Source organism: Calonectris borealis, chromosome 9 (genome assembly GCF_964195595.1).
Source record: "Calonectris borealis chromosome 9, bCalBor7.hap1.2, whole genome shotgun sequence".
Classification (NCBI taxonomy): domain Eukaryota; kingdom Metazoa; phylum Chordata; class Aves; order Procellariiformes; family Procellariidae; genus Calonectris; species Calonectris borealis.
In genome coordinates, this window is record NC_134320.1 from 24,194,427 (window position 1) to 24,215,168 (window position 20,742).

Below are 20,742 nucleotides of genomic sequence, written 5' to 3' on the forward strand. Positions count from 1 at the left end.
CGGAGGCACCAGCACACTGCATCTCTGTCGCTGCAGTTTTGCTCCAGAGAGCAACGCTGCTCCAGCTCTCCTGCCCATCGCAACGGCACCCAGACCCTTCAGCAGCAGCCAGGCTGTTGCCTTTTGGCCTCTCTGCCTTTTTTTACGCTAGCTTTGCACTAACTTCAGTTGTTGACTCTTGGCTCTGGGTTTATTTTGGTTAATGGGAACACGGTTTCTTCCATGCTTCGTTATGGTCTGACTAAGATGGGGTGTGCCTCCAATAGGCAGCACTGTACCAGCAGATCTCTGGGAGGAGAGACCAGTGGAAGACTCAGATTACTGTATTTTCAAAATAAAGTTGACCTTTAAAACCCAATAGAGCATCCAGGACAAATAAACACTTGGAGCTGGTGGCTTTTGGGGCTCCTAAGTCAGCCTGTTTAGTACTGCCAGGCATGTTACTGTGTTTATAGAAAGAGCTCTTACTCATAATAAGACGCCATGAAGGTGGCCAGGCTGAGCGAGCGCAGCACCAAAAAGATTGACTTCGGAGGGTGCCGAGCTCAAAAATGCTTGGAGTTAATTTGTACTGGAGATGCACAGCAAAAGAACTGGAGAAAGGCTGTTAGTGGGACAACAGGTCCATTCCTCTGTCGGAGCAGACCTTCAGTAGATTTTCATGTGGTTTTCCAATCTTGTTTTTAAATACTGCCAGGGATAGAGCTCCCATCATTTCTGTTCCCTCACCCAGCAGAGCTCATCATGAAGGAATCCCATTTTTTCTGTCATCTTGATCTTCCTAAACCAGAATTTCTGAACCTCTCACAAAGTGCCTCTCATTTTTAGGACCTTTTTGGGGAAATCCACCGTCTCCTCGTGTTGCTCCGGCAATAACACCAGATGCATATATAAAAAAGTCAAGTAAGGAGGTCTGGTGGTGGTCTGCTGATGTACCTCACGCTGCTGCCGAGACCTGCCGCCATCCTTAGCGTGCCTGCTTGCATCTGTCGGACACTTGAGTCTCCTTTTCCAACAGCTGACCAATTTCCTTCTTTAAAGCTGAATCTTCTTCCAGGCAGCCGGAGAGATTTAGATTTGCAGCTGTCTTTAATTGCGGTGGAAGTAAAAATCCCCGAGCTAGCTTTGAAACCGGGACCTTCATGGGAGTAGAGTTGCAGCTTTGTTTTCCCTCATGCAGAAAGTTGGTCTCATGAATTCAAAATGTGCACCAAAACTAACTGAAAAAAAAAAAACAAATTAGCGAATTAAAGATCAGTAGATCAAATAGCACTAAGGAAAATATTTGTGTAATGCAGAAAGTTGAATAACCTTGAATATATTTTAATTTTTCCCTATATATACATATATTAGCGATACATAGTTCCCTAATAAACCCTCCATTTGTTGCTGGCACGGAATGAGACTTGCTGCACCAGTTTAACCACCAAAACTCCAGCTAGCTGTAGGAATAACACATCTCCCGGTCAGGAGCATTAGGGATCCTGCAAGACAAATCTCTGTGCAGACCCTTGGCAGCAGTGGGCAGGGAGAGGTTTACATAAACTCATTTTTCTGCCATATTGTGGATTTTTTTCCTTTCTAGGTATAAAACGAAGGTCAGATCTTTACAGGGAACGTACAAGGCAAATCTAAGCATCGTGCTGTTTGCATGCAAGGTTTCATTCAGTGCAGTTACAGAGCTGGATGTTCGGGGGATAAAAAATCACTGCAGCTCCTTTATATGTTAACCAGCAGAAGACTATCTACTGGAAGCTCTTATAAAACAATGCAAAAAAATTCCAGCAATTAATTATAGATAAACTTAGGTTAGCTAAAATCGTGGTTGTTATTTTCTTCTGCATATGCAGGTGTCATATAGCTTGTAGGAACATTTTCGTTGACAGCCTCCTCGCAGTACTGTGGTACACGCGGGCACTGCAGCGGTCGCGGCAGCAGTCCTGTACCCATTTCCAAGGAGAGCTGCGTTACAGCAGCTCCTGTAGTACAGGTATGTGCTAAGCTTTAACCTCTCTAGTTTTTCTTTGGTTAGAAAGCGTGTAGAACTCATAGTTTCTGAAGCATGAGCCTTTTCCTGCGTGGAGCATCCCTTCACGATGATCCCAACTAAAAGCTCCTGCGATGGTTCAGAGCGTATCAGATCCCTGTTTGCCATGGTGGGAAGTTCTGACCCAGTTTCTCTACCAGTGGGAGACACCTCTCCGTGCTCCAGTGCTTGGTGTGTCAGGAAAAATGATGTTCCAGCCACAGTCACTCTTTCCCTGGTGGCTCAGATAAATGAGTCTGTCACAACAACGCAACCACCTAGAATATTTGTTTTCATTTGTCACTTGGAATTCCCATTCCACTTCTTTGCTGGGTTATGCTCATGTTTGGGAGCAGCAGCCAGGGTTTCCAGGAGTCTCTTCTTGCAAGTGTTGGTGCCTCTCCGAGCTCGCCGGGGTCACGGGGCAGCTCCAGCTCGCCGATCGCTCGTAGTTCTGAATGTGTCTGATCTAGCAAAGTGAGCCTGCTCCTTTGAAGTCCTTGTTTCATGCCAGGCCTCCAAGGGCCTTCCCACCAGAGGTTTTGCCTTCGTGTGTCTTCCCTCATCAATATTTAAAACCTGTCATTTCTAGTGCGGCGCAAATAAGATCCCATTCTGGCTTACAAGCAGCTACATATAGCTTTACCTGCAGGGTTATATAAATGCAGTCCTAATTAATTGGCGCTCTTGCCTTGCATGAATAATAGATCTGGATGGTGTAAATACACACAGTAGTTTCAGGCTTGGAGAAACGTGGGAAGTATGCATTTGCAGTGGGAGAGGGAGGGCAGAAAACAGGGAGAAAAGGAGGCAAATAGAGATCTTTGAATCTCTTCCCTCCCCCTTTTTTTTTCCTTTCCTTTCTGCATGTACTTTTCACATCCAGTTTTCAGCTGCATCTCACTCAGCTCAATCTCTACTTTAAACAGGGTTCCCGTCATCCCGGCGCTGCTTGGCACCGGCGTGAGCAGAGGTTTGAGGGGAGATGGGTGCATTGCTGGAGGCTTCGCCCACCCCTCTGCAGTGCCAGGTCCTCTCCAGATGTTTGCCAGCTGCTGAAGTGGGGCTGTACAGGGAGGGCAGCTGAGCGCGCCGGGAGACTGTGCCGCTGCCGATTCAGCCTTGCTCTGCTGAGACGACGGTGCAGTGTTTGGCTGAAAGTGCTCGTAATGAGACCGTGACAAATTACTTGCTTATAATGTGACCTGACAAAAACGCTGTTGAGCTGGAGGGAAGCTCCGTACTCCTGGCCTCGATAAATGTAGATATTTCATCCCGCTCGCAGCCTCAGCCCCAAGAGCCTGGCTGCAGCAGGGTGCAGAGGTCCTTTAAATATCCAGAAGAGCATCAGGCCTGGCTTCGAAAGAGAACTCTGCCTGGGGGGCTCAGTTCCCAGCTCCTGGGGTTAAATAGGCTTTTCGGTGTGGAAATGGGGGGAGTCCCCTGGAAGGATGGTGGGAAAAGCGCTTTTGTCTCCTTCCTTGGAGGGGTTTGGCTTTGTTCGCCTGCCGGATTGGCAATAAAGACCAGTCGGGTGATTTTTAATTAAGAAATAGCTGTGGCATTCAGGGCCTTGCCTCCTGCCAGCCAAACCCAGCCTACACAAGCATTACGTGCTTTATTCAGCAGCGTGCTATTTTAACTAAAAAAAACAACATTAAAACCCACCCCAAACGCAGAGTGATGCACATTATATTTAGAAGCTCAGGATAATGTGTATTCAACCCGTTAGTCAAAAGATCCGTGTGCACGGGAGCGGTGACCGTCACCAACAGCGCTCATCTAAGGAGGTCAGGGAGCGCTGGCAAAGCCAAGAGATCCCATGTGTTACCCTGACTGCTGCAGTTACCACGTCCCGGTGGCGTCTCCTCTGCAACTCCTAGTACGGAGTTCAAAAAAAGACAAGCAGCCCTTGGTTCGCGTTGCGCTCAGCGAGGACAGGCGTACGCGCGGAGTAACACATCCATCCCCGGCTTACGTGGGCAGCGCGAGCGACTGTGCCTGGCGTGGGACACGCCGGAGTCTGGAGCTGGCAGGTTATTTCAGGTTGGATGCGATTTTCCACTCTCTGAGGCGAGTGGAACAGCACTGATAAAGATGGCTATAGGTGGCACTAAAGCTGTGCTGCAGCTCGAACGTTAAGCGAGCGGAAATCAGCAGAATCCCTGTGCAGGGTGGCTGTGGGTGTTACCTGTGGATGGGGAGATAGCGGCAAGACAGGCAGTGGCTCCTCCCTATATTGAAATGTGGGGGTGTCTTTAAATGCTTGTTAAAATATCTATATATCTATCTGTAGATATATCTATCTTTATAGGTATCTATCTATAAAGATATCTATATATATCTATCTCTAGGAAGATATATAGAGATATATAATAGAATATAGAGTAGAATGTAGAATAGATATGTAATAGAATTGTAATATCTGTAATAGATATCTATCTAATAGAGTAGATCTATCTATTAGATAGATATCTATTATAAATATACATATTAGAGATGGATCTATTGTATTAGAGAGATATTTAGAGATAGATCTATATAATATCTAATATCTATAAAAAATCTCTATAATAGGGATAGATACCTATATAGAAGATCTATAGATAGATAGCGATATCAAATCCATCTGTACATACATTGCAGGATTACTGCAGAGCAGCAGTTTAAAGTGGATGCATCTTTGTCTCTGGATGGCTCAGCCAGCTCCTTGGGCAGAGCCGCCGTCGTCAGCTCCAGCCCTCCATGTGATGTAGCTAACGGACGGCGTTGCCAGCCCCTCCGGTGCCTGCCTTGCCACTGCAGCTGTGTGTCGGCAATGGGGGGGGAAAAAAAAGAAAAAGAAAAAAAAAAAAAGGAGAAAAAAGGGCCAGGTTTATGCTTCAGCGGGTTACCTCCCCGTTAGCGCTGCACGCGTGTTGCTGCAGCCAGCGCATGATGGAGTTAGGGCAGGCTGCAGAGCCCCAGTAGCCAATATTGGCATTTGAGTGCCCTCTGCCGATGCGCCGGCTGCGGGGCTGCGGCGCGGGGCTGCGGCGCGGAGCAGCCTGCGGCCCCTCTGCTTCGTGGCAGAGTATTGCAGCAGTTCGCTGCGAGCCCCTGCTCCCCGGGAGGGGAGAGCGGGGTGGTTTGGGTAGCTGGAGGAGTTACGCCGGGTTAAAAGCCGGGGGTGCGGGGGCTGCGGGTGTCACCGGGTGCCCAGCGCACCCGGGGTGGCTCACAGCAGGCTGTAGGGCGTCGTCACCCCAAAATGCCCCGGGTTGCTGTTGGCAAAGACGCTACAGAGCCGAGCAAGCAGGGATGCGACCCGGGAGGCAGAGGGCTGGGGTGGCCTGAGGACAGCAAGGGAAGCCCCTCGCCCTGCTCAGGGAAAAACCCTTGGATTTTGGGTCTTCTGCGTTAGCTTCTGATCTCAGCAAACGTAAGAGGGACACGTTCCCCTCTCGGCGGGCAGTAGCTCCCCCAGCACCCTCGTGGGTGGGTTTGGGGCTGAGACACGAGTTCCCCATAAGCGATGGTCTCGCGCAGCTCCGGGGGTGAGCCCCCCCTGCCCCCGGGGCCTGTTAACCCACCAGTGGGGCACACTGGTAAGTGGGGACCATGCACTGCCCGCGTGGCTTCACCTGCAAGTGGGAGAAGAAATGGGGTTGCCTGCGTGGTCCTGGAGGATGCTGTGGGTTCTCCGTAGCCGGTGCCGGGCACCGGAGCACGTGAGGATGAGGTGGGATCAACAAGCCCCTCTACCACCCCAAACAGACCTGCCTGCTGGCAGGGCATCTCCTCGGGCAGGCGGGAGCATTGCGGGTCACTGGGTGAGGTGGCTCCCCAAAAACTGTGAGAAAAAGGACTTTGAGCTCCCAGGGAGAGGAGTGGGGGTGCTGACCTGTGCCTCCTGCCCCCACAGCAGCAGAGGCGGGAGAAGGAGCTGCGGAAGCAGCAGGAGCGGGAGCAGCGGCGACACTACGAGGAGCAGATGCGGCGGGAAGAGGAGCGGCGGCGCGCGGAGCACGAGCAGGTAAGCCGGCAGCAGCGTGGATTCCTATTCCTCTCATCAGAGATTTTTCTCGTAAACACTCATATTTTTTGCCACTTGAGAGCAAATTGCTTAATCGTTAACGCCACGTGTGTCGCTTTCCACCGCCGTCATTTATTTCTGTGTGGATCCACTTGCTGGCCCGCAGGCGTGGAGACACTTGATGCAGGTTTTTCCCACCCGCTGGTTCCCCGGGTGGGCTTCTGCGGTGTTCCCAGTTAGTATTTGCCATTTCCCAGTGGTTTTCACCCTTTGCCCTCGGAGGTCCCTTATAGAGTGATGGATGCCTCAGGCTCTTTGGGCAGGGATGGAGGGTGCCCGGGCTGATTGATCGGTGTCGGCTCTCGGGCGGGATGGATGTGGGTGCCCACCTCATTCTCCTTCCTCTTGGGAAATACTGTCTCTTTTACCTTCTCTCTCTTTTTCCTTTGATCCTTGCTGCCCATGCCTCCAGGAGTACATCAGGCGACAGTTAGAGGAGGAGCAGAGACAGTTAGAGATCCTGCAGCAGCAGTTGTTGCAGGAGCAAGCACTACTTCTGGTAAATGGGAGGCCCCGGCCACGCTTGCCGCTTTCTGCCTGTGTCGCGTCCGCATGTGCCCGCGTGCACCCGTGTCCCCCGAGTGCCTCCTGCCATGCCGAGACGTGGGGGACGCCGCTGTCACCGCCGGACCCGGAGCCTCCTGTCCCGCTCCGCGGCCGCAAGCATGCCTCGATTCCCCCGCCGCCGCTTCGGGCTGGGTCCCCTCGCGGTGCACGCCTCCCTCGTTGCATCCCCTCCGCCGCATCGGCATGCTTGTGCCCTCGTGAGGGGAGCAGCCCTCTTTGTTGCCGCGTAATTTTGAAGGCTGTTGGCAGCATGTCGGAGCGTGGTCGAGCTGTCGCGTGCCTGCGCCCGGCAAACCCACCCTGCCGTGCGGGTTTTTGTATTCTGAGTGAAGGCTTTTGTTTTAATTTCCTCACGGGAACACCGTACATCCCCTCTCGTGCTGTTTGCATTGCAGATGTCCTCTTTTTTTTATTTAATTTGTTTTTGAGTTACCCTTTTTTAATGCTGGTAGTTGTTACTCTCACTGCATTTTCTTTTAATCCACAGGGATTATTCTTTTTCTCTCTTGCTATTAATTTTATTTAGGGAAAAGAAAAACCCTCACACAATCCCTGGCCTTTTAAAAAGGCCCTTTCAAGATGATTTACTCATTAAACCTCATAGAGGCGTAGGGATTCAGAAAGACCGTACAGTTGGCTCTGCTGTGCGGCCCTCCCCACGAACAATAAATTCGTCCTTACAGAGGACTTGGCTTCAGCTGGGTTTTGTCTGACCCGGTGGTGTTTGGCACCTCGTCGGATTGAGGCTTTGTTCTTCCCATCCAGAAAAATCTGGGCAAAGTCAATGGTAACTCGTAAGGGAATGTCTGAGCCCTCGGGGGTCTCACGGGGTTTCCCCGGCGAGGCAGCACTGGCACCCCCGATCCCGGCAGACGGGGCAATTCGGCGGCCACAAAGTGCCGACGCCGGAGTCACAGCTCTGAATTTGCCGGCTCGGTCCTCCCAACCATCTCTCCTCCGGGACGCTTTACAGCTCGGTCCCCAAAGTCTTTCAAATCAATGAGCTTTGCCAGAAAACAGCCTTTCAGATACTCAGGCCCAATTTTCCACCCAAACAGATAAATCTGCAGTTTGCAGCCCTGCGTTTACCGGCTGGCCGGGCACCCGTGTCACTGTGTTTTCTTCTGGGTAGGAGTATAAGCGCAAGCAGCTGGAGGAGCAGCGGCAAGCGGAGAGGCTGCAGAGGCAGCTCCAGCAGGAGCGGGACTACCTGGTCTCCCTGCAGCAGCAGCAGCAGCAGCAGCGGCAGGACCAGAGGCCGGCAGAGAAGAAACCTCTCTACCATTACAAAGAAGGGATAAATGCCAGCGAGAAACCAGCGTGGGCCAAGGAGGTAGGCGAGAGCGAGGAGCGTGGCGGTGCTTGTCTGCATCTGCGGGGCTGGGCACGCAGGTCGGCAGATTGCGCTCTGCTGGGTCGGCCTCCAGCAGATGCCATTAGCTGTGCTGGAAACATTCCCAGTTCAATGAAACGTGCGTGTGTCTGCCTCGATGTTTGTGCAAGCAAAGAGAGTGGAGGAAAGAGGTTTTTCCATGAGGGCATGCAAGGAGGAGGATGGATCCCTCCTGGAGGGGTTCAGCCATAGCTGGGGACTTGTGGACATGCCAGGACCTTCTGATGTTCCTTCCTGGCACGTCCACAAGTCTGCTGGGGGTCAGGGGCGAATGCAGAGGGTGGTTGTACAGGGTTCCTTGCTGAGCGCTAATTCAGTTCCCCATAATCAAACGAGGACCAGACAGCTTTTCCTCCTGTGCTCAGGGCTGGATCTCTTGAGGTTGCTCTTTCATGATTTTCAGGAAGGCAAGCCACATGGCCGATTTTCTTTTTCTCTCCAGCAAAAAGAGAGAATTGTTGTAACAATTGTGAGATCCTGAATATTAATTATTGCCTGGCTGAATAGTCTTGAAAATATGAAGACATGCATTGTCTGCAGTGCGGTTTCAGGATCATGTGCAAACTCCTTCTCCTTAATCTCTTTGTGGTGGCTCCGGTAAGACTGGTGCCCGCTCTTGCTATTAATTTTTCTAAAGTTCTTTGTGTTTAGTTGGTTTAATTTTGTAACCCTACTCCTGGGCAGAAAGATCTTTTAATAACTCGCCTATTCTTCCTACGAAGCAGGATCACCGCTCTGCTGCCACATGTCTGGCACCCTTTAGTCCTGGCAGAGATGCGATGTGCATCGAACACGTAGCTGTCTTCTGGTCTTTCCTCTTGACAGCCCTCAGCTGCATCCACAATACCCGCAAGCATCAAACGCTCAAGAAATTCAATCAGCTATCCATTGCTAAGCAAAGGCCAATAATAGGAACAGTTCAGAGATGGATGTGGGTGTCAAAAACTCTTTTCACCTCTTTATACTCCCTTGGGTTTCTCCTTCTTTCCTTTCCAATTTAGTCTTCAGAGTCTTTTAGTGGCAGACGACCGTATTTGCATGGAGTTGCAGCATTGTTCTCCAGCCCTTCCAGTAGAAGAGGAGGTTTGGTAGGTGGGTCTGCAGATGAGATGTTCCAGATGTGCTGAGCTGCCTCTGGCGGGAGAGGCTTCCACCTGGCTGTGCCTCTGCAGCTTTCTGCAGAACTGGGTCTCTGCTGTCCATCTGCAGAAGTGCTGAGAGTAGGTGGCAAGCAGGAAAAAGGGAGCAAACTCTTTCATTGTCTGGTTTTAAATAAATCCTCTAGAACGTTGCTGAAGTACCTCTGGCACTGTCTTCAAAACTATAACAAAGATATGTAAAAAGGAATCTTATTCTTTATCTGGGGTGAAGGAGAAAAGTGCTGGATTTAGCTTTCCATTTCAAACACAAAGGCCCATTTCTTTTATTCCATGGGGAGGCAGCTTTTTTTGATGTCATCACTGGAAGCAGGGCGTTGGGAACTGCACAACGTGAATAAGAGCAGCAGAATGTGGCCTCCTACCCTTTGCTGAAATCCTAGGGAAGATGAGGTTTCCTGTTGTTGGGGAACAACTCCAGCTTCCACCAATTAGCTCTCCAAACCGTTTATTCTTTACCTGTGTCACTCTGTCCGGTTTCTAATGAAATGCTCAAAGCAGCGACTGTGGCATCTTTATCCTCTTGAGAGTAGTAGTTTGATGTACTGCCTTGACACAACACCCGTGGGAACTTCCCAAAACTACTCCTCTTGCCTCCATCCCCTGTTTTATCTACTGCATAGTCCCACTTTTAGCACAATTCAGCTACTTGGCTGCGTATATCGAAGTACCATCCTTGCTGGCTATACAGATAGACTTGCGCTGATATTTAATCAGCCTGCCATGGTTCTTGCTATAGTTTAGCAATTTCCATACCCAACGCATGCATGCTAATTTAACAGAAATACTGAGACTTCGTTTTCCTTTGGGAACAAGGAAAAGACAAGTCTGGTGCTCAGCCTACAATTTCTGGAGGCTCTGCAGAGCTTATTGGGATATTTCCTGAGGATTTTGCATGATATCCCATACGGTCCTTGTTTTTATGCTCTTTGGTCTTAAGTCTTCTCTCACAAGAGCTTGATCACCACAGCTGAGTTCTCCTCGTGCCGTGACCCTCTCTACTTTTCATACCTCTCCCTTATGCACTTATTTTCCCACCTCACTCATCTTCCCATGGTGACTCCCAGCCCCTGCAGACGTGGGATAAAGCATAAAGGTGAGGCTGTGGCCACTCACGTTGTGGTTGTGTCCCTGTGTCCCCTTGTTAAGGGACCAGCCTGTTCGTGAAAACAAAGCTCCGGGTTAGGAACCAGGCTGTACTGCATCTTCCATAGCTTCCCTGGAGCACAGTCAAGGATTTCTCTTTTTTATGCTAAACAAAACAGCCTGATCAAATAGTCCTACCAACACGCGTGGATGCACATCCCCATCTGCTGTCCCTTCTCCTCATCTTCTTGTGAGTGAAGGGTTATCCGCTGGAAGTTAACCTGGGATATAGCTTGGCTGGTGTTCCAGACCTGCCCTGTTTACCCAGGCACATCTCTTCTTATAACGAAGGACGAGCTGGGCCTTTTCAGATGTCATGTTTGGAACCCTCTGATGATCCAGCCAGGGACGTGGCATTAGCACTCTAAGCAGAAGTACTGTAATTAGCAGCTCTCTTGTTACTGACTCTTCTGTTACGGACCAGTATTTGCTAAGCAAAGTGATGCAGATAGCCAGGTCTAACTTCTCAGTGACAAAGAAGCTTGGTCAGCTGAAGGACGGGTTTGGGCAGGTATGTGCCATACATGACCACATGTAGAGGAGGGAGCAGGTTTAATCAGATGTTTTCCACGTGGTGGCCAGGCCCTGCGGTGCTTTCCTACAGCTCAGAGCTTCTCGGGGGCTCGGGGCTTGGCTGCGCGTCACGAGCCGTGCTGTTCTCTGCAGCAGCCAACGCGCACATCAGGTCCTCCTTCAGCCCCCCTGGCTTTCATCCTCCTCGCGCTTTGAAGTGATGTATTAAAACATTAGCAGCCTTCCACTGGGACCTGCACAGAAGCTGCTAGGGATGTTTCCCATTTGAGGGGAATCTTGAGTTCAATTAGAGATGGCTGGAACTGGAGCGACGATGAATTCCTGCAGGGCTTTGCTGCTTTTTCCCCCTCTTTGCCTAATGGTGGAGTCAGTAAGGCTCTGTGAAGTACAGCTGGAGAGTCCCAAGAGCATCCTCTGCTGTGCTGGTGCAACACAGTGCTAGGGAGGAGATGCTGGCAAAGGGAAAACCAAGCACCTCTCTCCTTCCCAGAACACGGACATCCCCACTTCATCACCCTCCTGCCTCCTCCTCCACGCAAGCTTTGAAGTCCTCCGTAATCAGGCGCGCATTACGGCTTGGCAGCGTGCCGGAGAGTGCCTGCAAACAGCCGGAGGACTCGGCGGCGGCACCGTCTCTGGCTGCTGTCGTTCGTGCCAAGGCTTGGCTGATAGGAGATGTACTGGACTGGGTCTGCGACCCAGCGCTCGTGCTGCTGCTGCCTTGTTCAGAGGGAGTTCTCCTTCCCACCCTGCTCTCCTTCCCATCCTTGCGCCCGCTCCCGTGGGCATCGCTGAACTGAGCTCTGCACGGCCTCTGCTAGCCGGAGGGCAGCGCCTGGGGAAGTTGTGACGACCTCTTGGGACACAACAGTGGCCCGGGTGGCCCCTCGTGAACTAGAAAGGAAAGAGTCCGTAACACAAATCTCTTACCTAAATTTTACCCTGACTCCGGCTCAGTATCTGAAAGAGGAAAAGATTCATTTTTATTAATATAATGGCTCTTTTGTTTCATGAGTATTTCTTTCCTTAAAGAAGAGCTGTGGTTCTTTCCAAGCAAACCTGTTTTAAAGATTGCCTTTTAACATAACGTTGTACATGGTGGAATCAAGACATGCTAAGGGTATTTAACACGTTAATGATACGTAAATAAAAATATACATCAGATCTCGAGGTATCAAAAATTCTGCGTAAGATATGCTGCATGAATATCAGTGCATCCAGTCTAACTGCAGGAGCACCCAGATTGCACGTATGTCTGGGTTAGCTGAAACCACTGTATTTCCTTCAAGGGTAACTGAAGGCCGTGGGCTTTGGGTTTATTTCTCTATCAGTAATAGAGGTTTTTCCCCTTCCGTACATGACAAGGTGCCAGACTCACTAAATCTAGATCAAAGCCAGCTGTTTTCTGGCTGCCGTGTTTATTCTTTTATTCAGATCAAACAAAAGCAGTCCTCGTGGTGTTTATGGTAGTGAAGGAAAAGGGTCTCCGTGCTTAAAGATACATTTGAGAAGAAGCAAGAGCTTCTCAGGAGTCATCTTCTAGAAACACCTCTCTGAGGCATGTTGCCTTTTCTTTATTTTGCCATTTCATATTCAGAAATGAATTATGCACATAAATACAAATAGTCATCTTGACGTCCTTAAAATGCATTTATTGCACAATCTGCTGGGTAACTTGGATTCCATGGTCATACAATATATGTGATACACCTAAAGAGAAAAGATCTTCCTGTATGCATGCATACCTGGGGTTTCAATTGGAAATGGCTTTTTACGGGGCATTCACCCACTCTCCCCGTCTCGCCGCAGGTGGAGGAGCGCTCCCGGCTCAATCGCCAGAGCTCGCCGGCCATGCCCCATAAGGTGGCCAACAGGATTTCTGACCCCAACCTGCCTCCTCGGTCGGAGTCTTTCAGCATTAGCGGTGTGCAGCCGGCCCGGACCCCACCCCTGCTCCGACCCGTGGACCCGCAGGTAACGGCGCTTCCCCCGGCAGGCTCACCTACCGGAGCCAGGATGCTGGGGGTGCCGGTAAGGTAACAACAAAAAGAGCGGATTAGAGGGAAATAGTGTCTTGCTCCCTGGTTTCTCAGCCTTAAGCGTATTCGTGAGTAAGAGCAGCATCTACATTCATGAGTGGATTCCTCTTGTCACCTCCATGTGTTAGAAACATCACGCTGGTTTATACCTTCCTTTGAAGCATCACGTACTGGTTACTGCCAGAAACAAGCTGGAGGACCGAGAGGAACCGCTGGTCTGGTCCAGTGCGGCAGTTGCTCTGTTCCTCTTTGATCTGGTTTATGTAAAGGACTAAAAAAACCACAGCGCCTGGTACAAAAGACCCGGGACGTTTTGATGCTGAGGATCATCAGAAAGAGGTTTTGCTTTCTTTGCTGCTTTAATTCAAGGTTTTGTTTTGGTTTTCCATTGAGTTGACATCAGTCACAAACACATCTGGAGAGGGCATAGATCACCATGACCATCTAAAAATTCCTCCCGGCCACGAGGTCTGTAAGTACTCGGCCACCGAAAGCTCTGCACCGAGTGTCGGTGCTGGCTCTGGTCCAGCCCCTGGAAGTGCTCCCGCAGATCCGCAGGCTCCAGCGGGGATTTCAGAGGGAAGTACAAAGCCTTTGCTCCATGCCCACGTGGGCTTTCTATGGGAAAATGTGCCAACTAAGTGCCATCCACGTGCGGTACGCGCACCTGTAGGTCAGCAGTACACCAACTTTAAAGAGAATACATACGGGAAAGCCCTTAAACATACAGCTCTTTTTTCCCCAATGTACATGGTCTATATACGTTGGGAAGTGGGTAAAACCCCACCTTCACTGGAATCTTTCTGATTGACCAAATAGTTTTCAGTGACCTTTTTGGCGACCTGTATTGTCAACAGCTACAAAGACTTTTGTGTGGCAATAAAATACTAATGAAAAGGTTGTTTGAAACCCAGAGACCCATGTAAATGTATGCATGCATACACGTATACACATGATACAGGTACATGTGTGCGTAGACGTGTATGTAGAAATGTCAAGTAAAAGTCACAACCCTGTTGTATCGGAGAAGTGCAGCTTCGCAGGGTCCTGGGAAGAAGCTCTGATTTCACAAACTCTAACTTTGTGAATTTCTCAGATTTCCCAAAACAGATGTCAGTATTCCTTTCACTTGTAACCCTTAGATCTATAGGGCTGATCCGTGGGATAGGGGCTACCTAGACCTATAGAAACTCATGCCTCAAGATATTTTTTTTTCAGCCATCTATGCCTCAGAATTCCTGACGGTTTTTTTTTATCGATTATTATTTATTATCGTTTCCTTCTTGTTTTCATTTTTAACAAGGAAAATCCATGCCAAACCTCATTAGCACAACCTCAGAGGCTGGGGCGGGCACGGTGTGCGCGGGAGCTGGCAGGAGGGAGCAGCCTGCCCCTGCTCCGGGGCGGTACCCACCGAGCGGCGCGGGGCTGTCGGTACAAGCCCTGTCGCCCTGCGCACGCAGGAGCGGGCAGGACTGAAGCATGACGTTGCCCGATTTTGAAAGGCTGAGCTGTGCGAGCGTGATTTTTAATAGATCTTGCGTTGAAGCGATAGAAGTCAGAAGTTCCTGAAACCAAGGCAGTGCTGATCTCAAACCGAGGGGGCTTTTTAGTGCATCCAAAGTGCTAATCAAATTTTTTTTTAAAATCAAATTTTTAAATATTTTTTTTGATTCCTTTTTTTTTTTTTTTTGCCATTTTGTACTGATAGTTCTGTTTTGACTTGGTGCTTAGATTCCACATCTGGTCACTGTGAAATCCCAAGGAAGCTCCTTGTCTGGGTCTCAGTCACTGCATGAACAGCCTGCAAAGGGACTGGCTGGGTTTCAGGAGGCTCTGACGGTGACCTCTCACCGCACTGAGATGCCAAGGCAGAACTCGGACCCCACCTCAGAAAACCCTCCTCTGCCCCCTCGCATTGAAAAGTTTGACCGAAGTTCTTGGTTACGGCAGGAGGAAGACATTCCACCAAAGGTAACACTATCGCTCCTCACTTTCAGCACGTCAAAGAGGCAATCCCGGAGTTAAGGCCCCGCGGGACGGTGCTGTGCTCAGCACCTCCGGCGAAGCAGAGTGGGCAGGACTGAGCCCATCCCCGTGGCTCCGCGGCGGGTACCGACCTGCCGGGGGGGCTGCATTTCCCGAGGCAGGTTTTGCACGAGATGCTGGGAGCCGCTCTCGGGTGCGCGCACAGGGCTGCAAAATAGTGTTGCCCTCCAGCAACGAAAGTTCTCGAGCCCGGACAGAGGCCAAAGCAAATTAATTTCTCCTTTCCCTAGGATAAAAAGCAACCTTCTGTTTAAATAGAATTATAGGAACATAAAATTTGTCATACTCAATAAGACGGGTCCTTTTTAGTCCGGTACCGTGCCTCCACTTGCAATCAATATTTGATGGAAGACTTGTACAGGCTCCAGCAGCTTTATACCTTCATTGACTTTTTGGCAGCATCTGGCAGTACCTCTTTAATTAAGAGTCTTCTGGACCAGTATTTCGATTGCATTGTTTATACACCTTCATTTTGGAAGAATTATAACTCGGCCATTAAAGTTCCTCTTACAGTGAAGCAGCACTCAGCCTGGGAGGATTTTTACAGAGAAAAAATGATTACAAATTGATTAGTGACAGCGAGGCAGTATTTGTCCCTGATGGAGAGGCAGTATTTCTATGTATTAACAAAGTAAGTGACTTGCCTTTTTAAGTGCAAAATACCAGCTACAAGGAAAGCCTCCCTGTGCAAGGGATCTATGGTGGCGTGTCCCATATGTTAATAACATTTCTCTTTCTGCTGCCACCAAGTGATAAAGAGACATGGGTGCTTACTTAAGAGGAAAAGCAAGCCAACAGCTCCTGGAGCTGTTCGTGTGCTTTGCTCCTCAGTAGTGCAGAAGGGTAGCTGCCTGGTTTTAACTCAATTTTGGGGAACCCCTTGCAATTTAAGGTTGCCTTTTGCCTTGAGTCCTTTGAGGAGGGCATCTCTTAACTGCCATAATTGCTACGCGGTGAGGCCACAGCACCTGCTCCTTGGAAAAAAGCTGTTTTCCAGCAGTATGGAGGATTTTCCCCCTTGACTGAGGGAACATGAGCTGTGGAAGGGGTCCCCGCCAGATCACATTTAAGGCCATCATGTTGGCAGTAATACATGTTCACATTTTACTGCCCAAAGTGGGTTTTGATATGTTTGTAAGCGGGAACGAAAGGACTGCCCCGTGAGGCAGGGCCGGCTGTCTCTGTGGTCTGGGGTCTTGTTTCTGCCAGTGCTTACGGCTGGATGCTTCAGAGGAAGGTAAAAAACTCCCCACGTCCCGACTGCAGAGTACCCTACCCCGACGGGAGATTGCTTTTTAATGAGACAAGCTGTAGCTAGCGATGCCGCAGAATATAAAGCTCGCTCGCTCTCTAAATCTTTTTACCTTGCCTAACATAACTGCATGTTTATTCTCAAAAAAAAAATGCCTAATCCTTTTTTTGCTAGTCCCCGCCAAGCCCTTGGTCTCTCTGTTATCTGGTGCAAGGTATTGCACGGCGAGTGTCGTCGTGCCTCTCCGCGTCAGCCTGCGCTGCCGGGGAACGAGACCACCGTGCCAGCGGCCACGCGGCGATGCCCGTGCTCCCAGGGGACGAGGCAGGGCTCCGGGGTTACCCGCCGTAGCGCCTGTAGGCTGCGGCTGGCTGCTGCTGGTGGTGGTGGTGAGCCGTCCTGCCGGCAGTGGGGTTTTGGCAGCGGCATCCGAAGCTCAACAAAGGTCGTAGGGTTTGATTGCGAGTGTTAGGTGGTTCAGTCTGGATCTTTCCACTGTCAATCCTCTTGTTCGTCCGCCAGTCAATACCTTCTTTCTGCTGGTGCATGTTGTGTCTGAACTAGAGATGCTAAAAACTCCACTGTGGCTGCTGAAATGTACTTCAATCTGAATTTTACCTCATAAATTACTTTTCTGGGGTTTGTTGGATTTAGATTATATATATGCGTGTGCGTACATTCAGCTTTTGAAAAAGTAAATGCCCTGTTTGATGGTAGCCGGGCTGCTCCGTGTGCTGCTCGGGGCTCCCCTGCCGGGAGCATCCCTGACCGCACCTTTGCAGCTCGTTCCTGTCTCACACTCAGGTGATTCCTTCTAAACGCCGAGAGCTTTGTGTTTTATAATCGCTATAAATATTGCATATCTCTCAGTGGGAAATCAATTGTAAATCAAGTCTTAAGGCAGAGCTGAAAGGTGATCTCTCAGATGCGCCGACAGCCGCCTGGCGTGGTGGGACAGACTCGGTGACAGCGAATATCTCCGTTCCTTTCCAGGTGCCTCAGCGAACCACTTCCATATCCCCTGCTCTGGCGAGGAAGAACTCCCCCGGGAATGGCAGCGCCCTGGGGCCCCGGCTGGGCTCCCAGCCCATTCGGGCCAGGTACGGACACCGAGGGGGACGGGCAGGAGTGATCCCAGTGTCCTCCTGGCATCGCCCAGTTGGGGAGCCCGACCATGGGCTGGGGTTTAGCCCTGCTTTTGCTCACTGGTAACAACATGAGATTTGCAATGCTTCTCTTGTCGCTGAACTAGTTTTGCATTCGTTAGTATTTTGTAACAACAGCAAAGGCCGTGAGCGCTTGGATCCCTGGAGGTTTTGCTCCCTGGGCTGAATACGATCCTGGGCATTGTAGGGGTTGGAGGTGGATGCTGCATCTGCTGCCGTGGGGTCAAACGGGAATTGGGCGCTCCCTTTAGTGGAATTAGGTTCTGGTTCTCCCAGTGTCACCTCTTGCATATAAGGGGATCCATATAAGCCAGTGGGGAGAGCTCAGTGATACATACCATACCTACATTCACAGCAGCTTTTCCCAGATAATGACCGAGGAATGTGCCAGGGGACAGACACTGATACAGCTTGGTGAGATCTTCCTTAGATGTAGATCAAGGATTAAATTCCCTTCGGCTTCCTAAGACCAGGGCCTTTAGCTTAGCCAGATCAAGCTCTCCGGCACAGGGGTGTGCAGGGCACGCTCATAGCACCCTGAGGTGCACCACATCTGACATCTGCCATGCCAGAGCTATCCCTGGGCATGTTGTCAACAAGCAGGGAAGCTGACAGGCTCTGCTCGGAGCCGGATGGAAAAAACGTGGCTTAGTCATGCGAGAGCTTGTCTCTGGTTTGCAGAGCATCGTGGGCAGATCTAGACCTCAGACAGGCAAATCTCAGGGTAAGTACGTGTTCCACGTAGCCTTGCATGATGGAGCTCCTTGGTTTCTTCTTCCTGCCTTGTCCTTTTAGGGTGAGGTCAAAAAGCAAACACTGGGATGGTTGTAGCCACATGCTGTCACCAGTTTTCAGCGTACGCCTTTCTTCCCAGCTCAGTGCCCCAGCCATGCATCAGCAAACCCGCATACAGCAGGCAGCAGCTTAGAGTAGCTGGCAGGGGAAGCAGAAAGAGGAGGAATCTTTTTTGTTGTTGTTTTTTCAGTTAGACAAAATCCACGCATATCAGGGTTGGTTCCTCTTTATTGCTCAAGGCTGAAGGATTTTGAGTTCTTGAAAATGTTGTTCTTTTAATTAGCTGTTGCTTGAAGGACAATTTAAAATGCGGAGAGTTATTGGACTGCATGGTCCTAGTAAGTGATAGTATTGAAAGTGAAAAAGGTAATGGGAGTCTGTGGGATTCAAGTTGAAGGTTGCCCAGTGTTTCCTTCAGCCTCCCGGTCCCAGTCCTGGTCGGTACAGGTAAATACATTAGTATTATTTTATTCAAATATGTTTCATGAATTAATTTAGCTAAGGACATGTCAGCTGTACAGCATGAGCTGGAGGCCTTCAGTTTGATGAAAATTGGAAATTATTAGGATGCTACCATGTCCATTAAACTAACTATTCAGTGAAATAGTTTCACATTTCATTTCTCTCACAGTAATGTAGCATTTCTCCCATTTTCCTTTTTAACCACCTCTCCTATCGGTTCTTGATTCCTCCCATGCATAAATGTAGGTATTATTAAAATATGCTTTCTTTTATTTGTTACCCTGTTGTAACAAATGACGGGATATTTCCTTGCACAGAAAGTTACTGTCTTGCTCTCATCGTTTTAATACCCACCTGTGTCAATGCAAGATAACACTAGGCAGTGATTTGATATAATATCCATGCGAAGCAGCGTCCAAATGATTCTGCCAACGACCCCATGACAGCGATGGGCCTTTGCACGATCTGCACCATGGTGGTCGTTCTCCCAGGGGCACTGGTGCGCACTCCGCACACCTTGCGCTTCACGTGCACACCCTCCAATTGCAGTTGCATTATGTCACGCGGCAGTATTACCGCATCATTTTTATGTACGCAAGGTCCTAATTGGACTCGATGGAGAAAGCTTTCTGTACGTTTTTAACGGGAATAATAATAACTTTGAATAATAAGATCACATAACAGGAATATTGTATAAAACCAGATTGCATAACTCTGCACTGAACACGTCTTCTGATGTCGTTTCAGTGCCAAATAAGAATTAATTTCCTAAAGGCGTCTCATACTCTAAGAGACATTAGTCACTCTTTGTGTATCAAGGACGCTTTTTATTCTAGATTTATGTATGTTCACAAGGGTGAAAGAAATCAAGGAAGAAAAGTGGATACCTTAGGCAGGTTTGAAGTGAAGCCATGAAAATTGGGAAGTGTGATTAACTGGCTGAAGTGATCTGCAGCCTTGTTGCAAACTTGAGATCCTTTCTTCGCGGAAATACTTCTTTCTCTGTCTCACAGTGATTTGCGAATTCCCGCTTTCATGATGAATATTGGTGGTTAATTCAGATAACTCCAGCATCGCACATCTACAGGCTGAAGGGGAGTTCTGAGCACAGAATCTTTTAATTTTTGCCAAATTTGGCAAAATAAGAGTAGAAAGCTGTTCTAGCCAGTTTGTCATCATGGTCCACCTCCATGAAGATGTAGAGTGCCTAATTCAGCTCCCATGGATTTCAGTGGGGCTTGCAGGCTCAGTAGCTTCAGAAGAGAAGACCTCAGCCCTGTCTTCTCCAGCAGAGGAGGTGTCTCCTCACCTTCCAACTGCCCCTGACACTGTGGGAAGGATCTGAAGCCCCCGAGGTGCATGCAGCACCATCTGACGGTGGCCCTCTGTTTTGTGCTCCTGCAGCAACCCGGACCTGAGGAGGACGGAGCCCATCGTGGAGAGCCCGCTGCAGAGGACCAGCAGCGGCAGCTCCTCCAGCTCCAGCACTCCCAGCTCCCAGCCCAGCTCCCAGGGCGGCTCCCAGCCCGGCTCCCAGGCTGGCTCCAGCGAGCGCAACAGAGTCAGAGGTGAGGTTCTTGAAAACGTCCCTTAGCACCGGGCGTGCTTTCTGAGGCTTGTTTGATAAGCAGGAAGGGCAAGAGGTCTGTGAGCTCATCTACGTTTTTTAAAAAATTAAAAAATCAAAGGATTCATGATTTCTGATGTCCTTCTGTGACCGGCTGGCCTCCTTGCAAACAGGGATGCCGGCACTCCCTTTTGCCTGGACGCTGATGTGGGATGCCCACGGCAGCGTGCGCGGCTCCCGCACTCGCTGAAGCGCTGCAGTGCCAAATAACTTATACAAAAGGAGGTGGGGGTTATGCTATAGGGTAAAAAAAAAAGAATACCAGCGTGCTTCTTATCTTCCTTGACCCAAGCTCACCTCTTCTGTCATGGTTTCTTTGGGATTTCACTTTGGGTGGGTATCTTTTTTTCCTTTTTTTTTTTTTGGAACTTCATCTTTGTGCAAAGCCTGAGGTGAGAGCAGAGGAGTGAATTAGCCCGTAAGAAGCTGTCTCTAAAATGCTTTCACCAGGCAG

The 20,742-nt window shown here is 49.6% G+C and overlaps 1 protein-coding gene across 4 annotated transcripts in view; it reads left to right on the forward strand.

Moving 5' to 3' along the window:
- TNIK (TRAF2 and NCK interacting kinase) overlaps positions 1-20,742 on the forward strand; it is a 167,096-nt gene that overhangs the window by 121,363 nt on the left and 24,991 nt on the right. The window contains exons 13-19 of one of the 4 annotated variants that reach the window (XM_075157389.1): positions 5,931-6,041; positions 6,514-6,600; positions 7,801-8,001; positions 12,708-12,872; positions 14,672-14,911; positions 17,232-17,338; positions 20,066-20,229. In XM_075157389.1, the coding sequence (XP_075013490.1) occupies positions 5,931-6,041; positions 6,514-6,600; positions 7,801-8,001; positions 12,708-12,872; positions 14,672-14,911; positions 17,232-17,338; positions 20,066-20,229 (1,075 nt within the window). The remainder of the gene's footprint in view (positions 1-5,930; positions 6,042-6,513; positions 6,601-7,800; positions 8,002-12,707; positions 12,873-14,671; positions 14,912-17,231; positions 17,339-20,065; positions 20,230-20,742) is intronic. The other 3 variants (XM_075157391.1, XM_075157390.1, XM_075157392.1) reach the window with 3 other exon arrangements.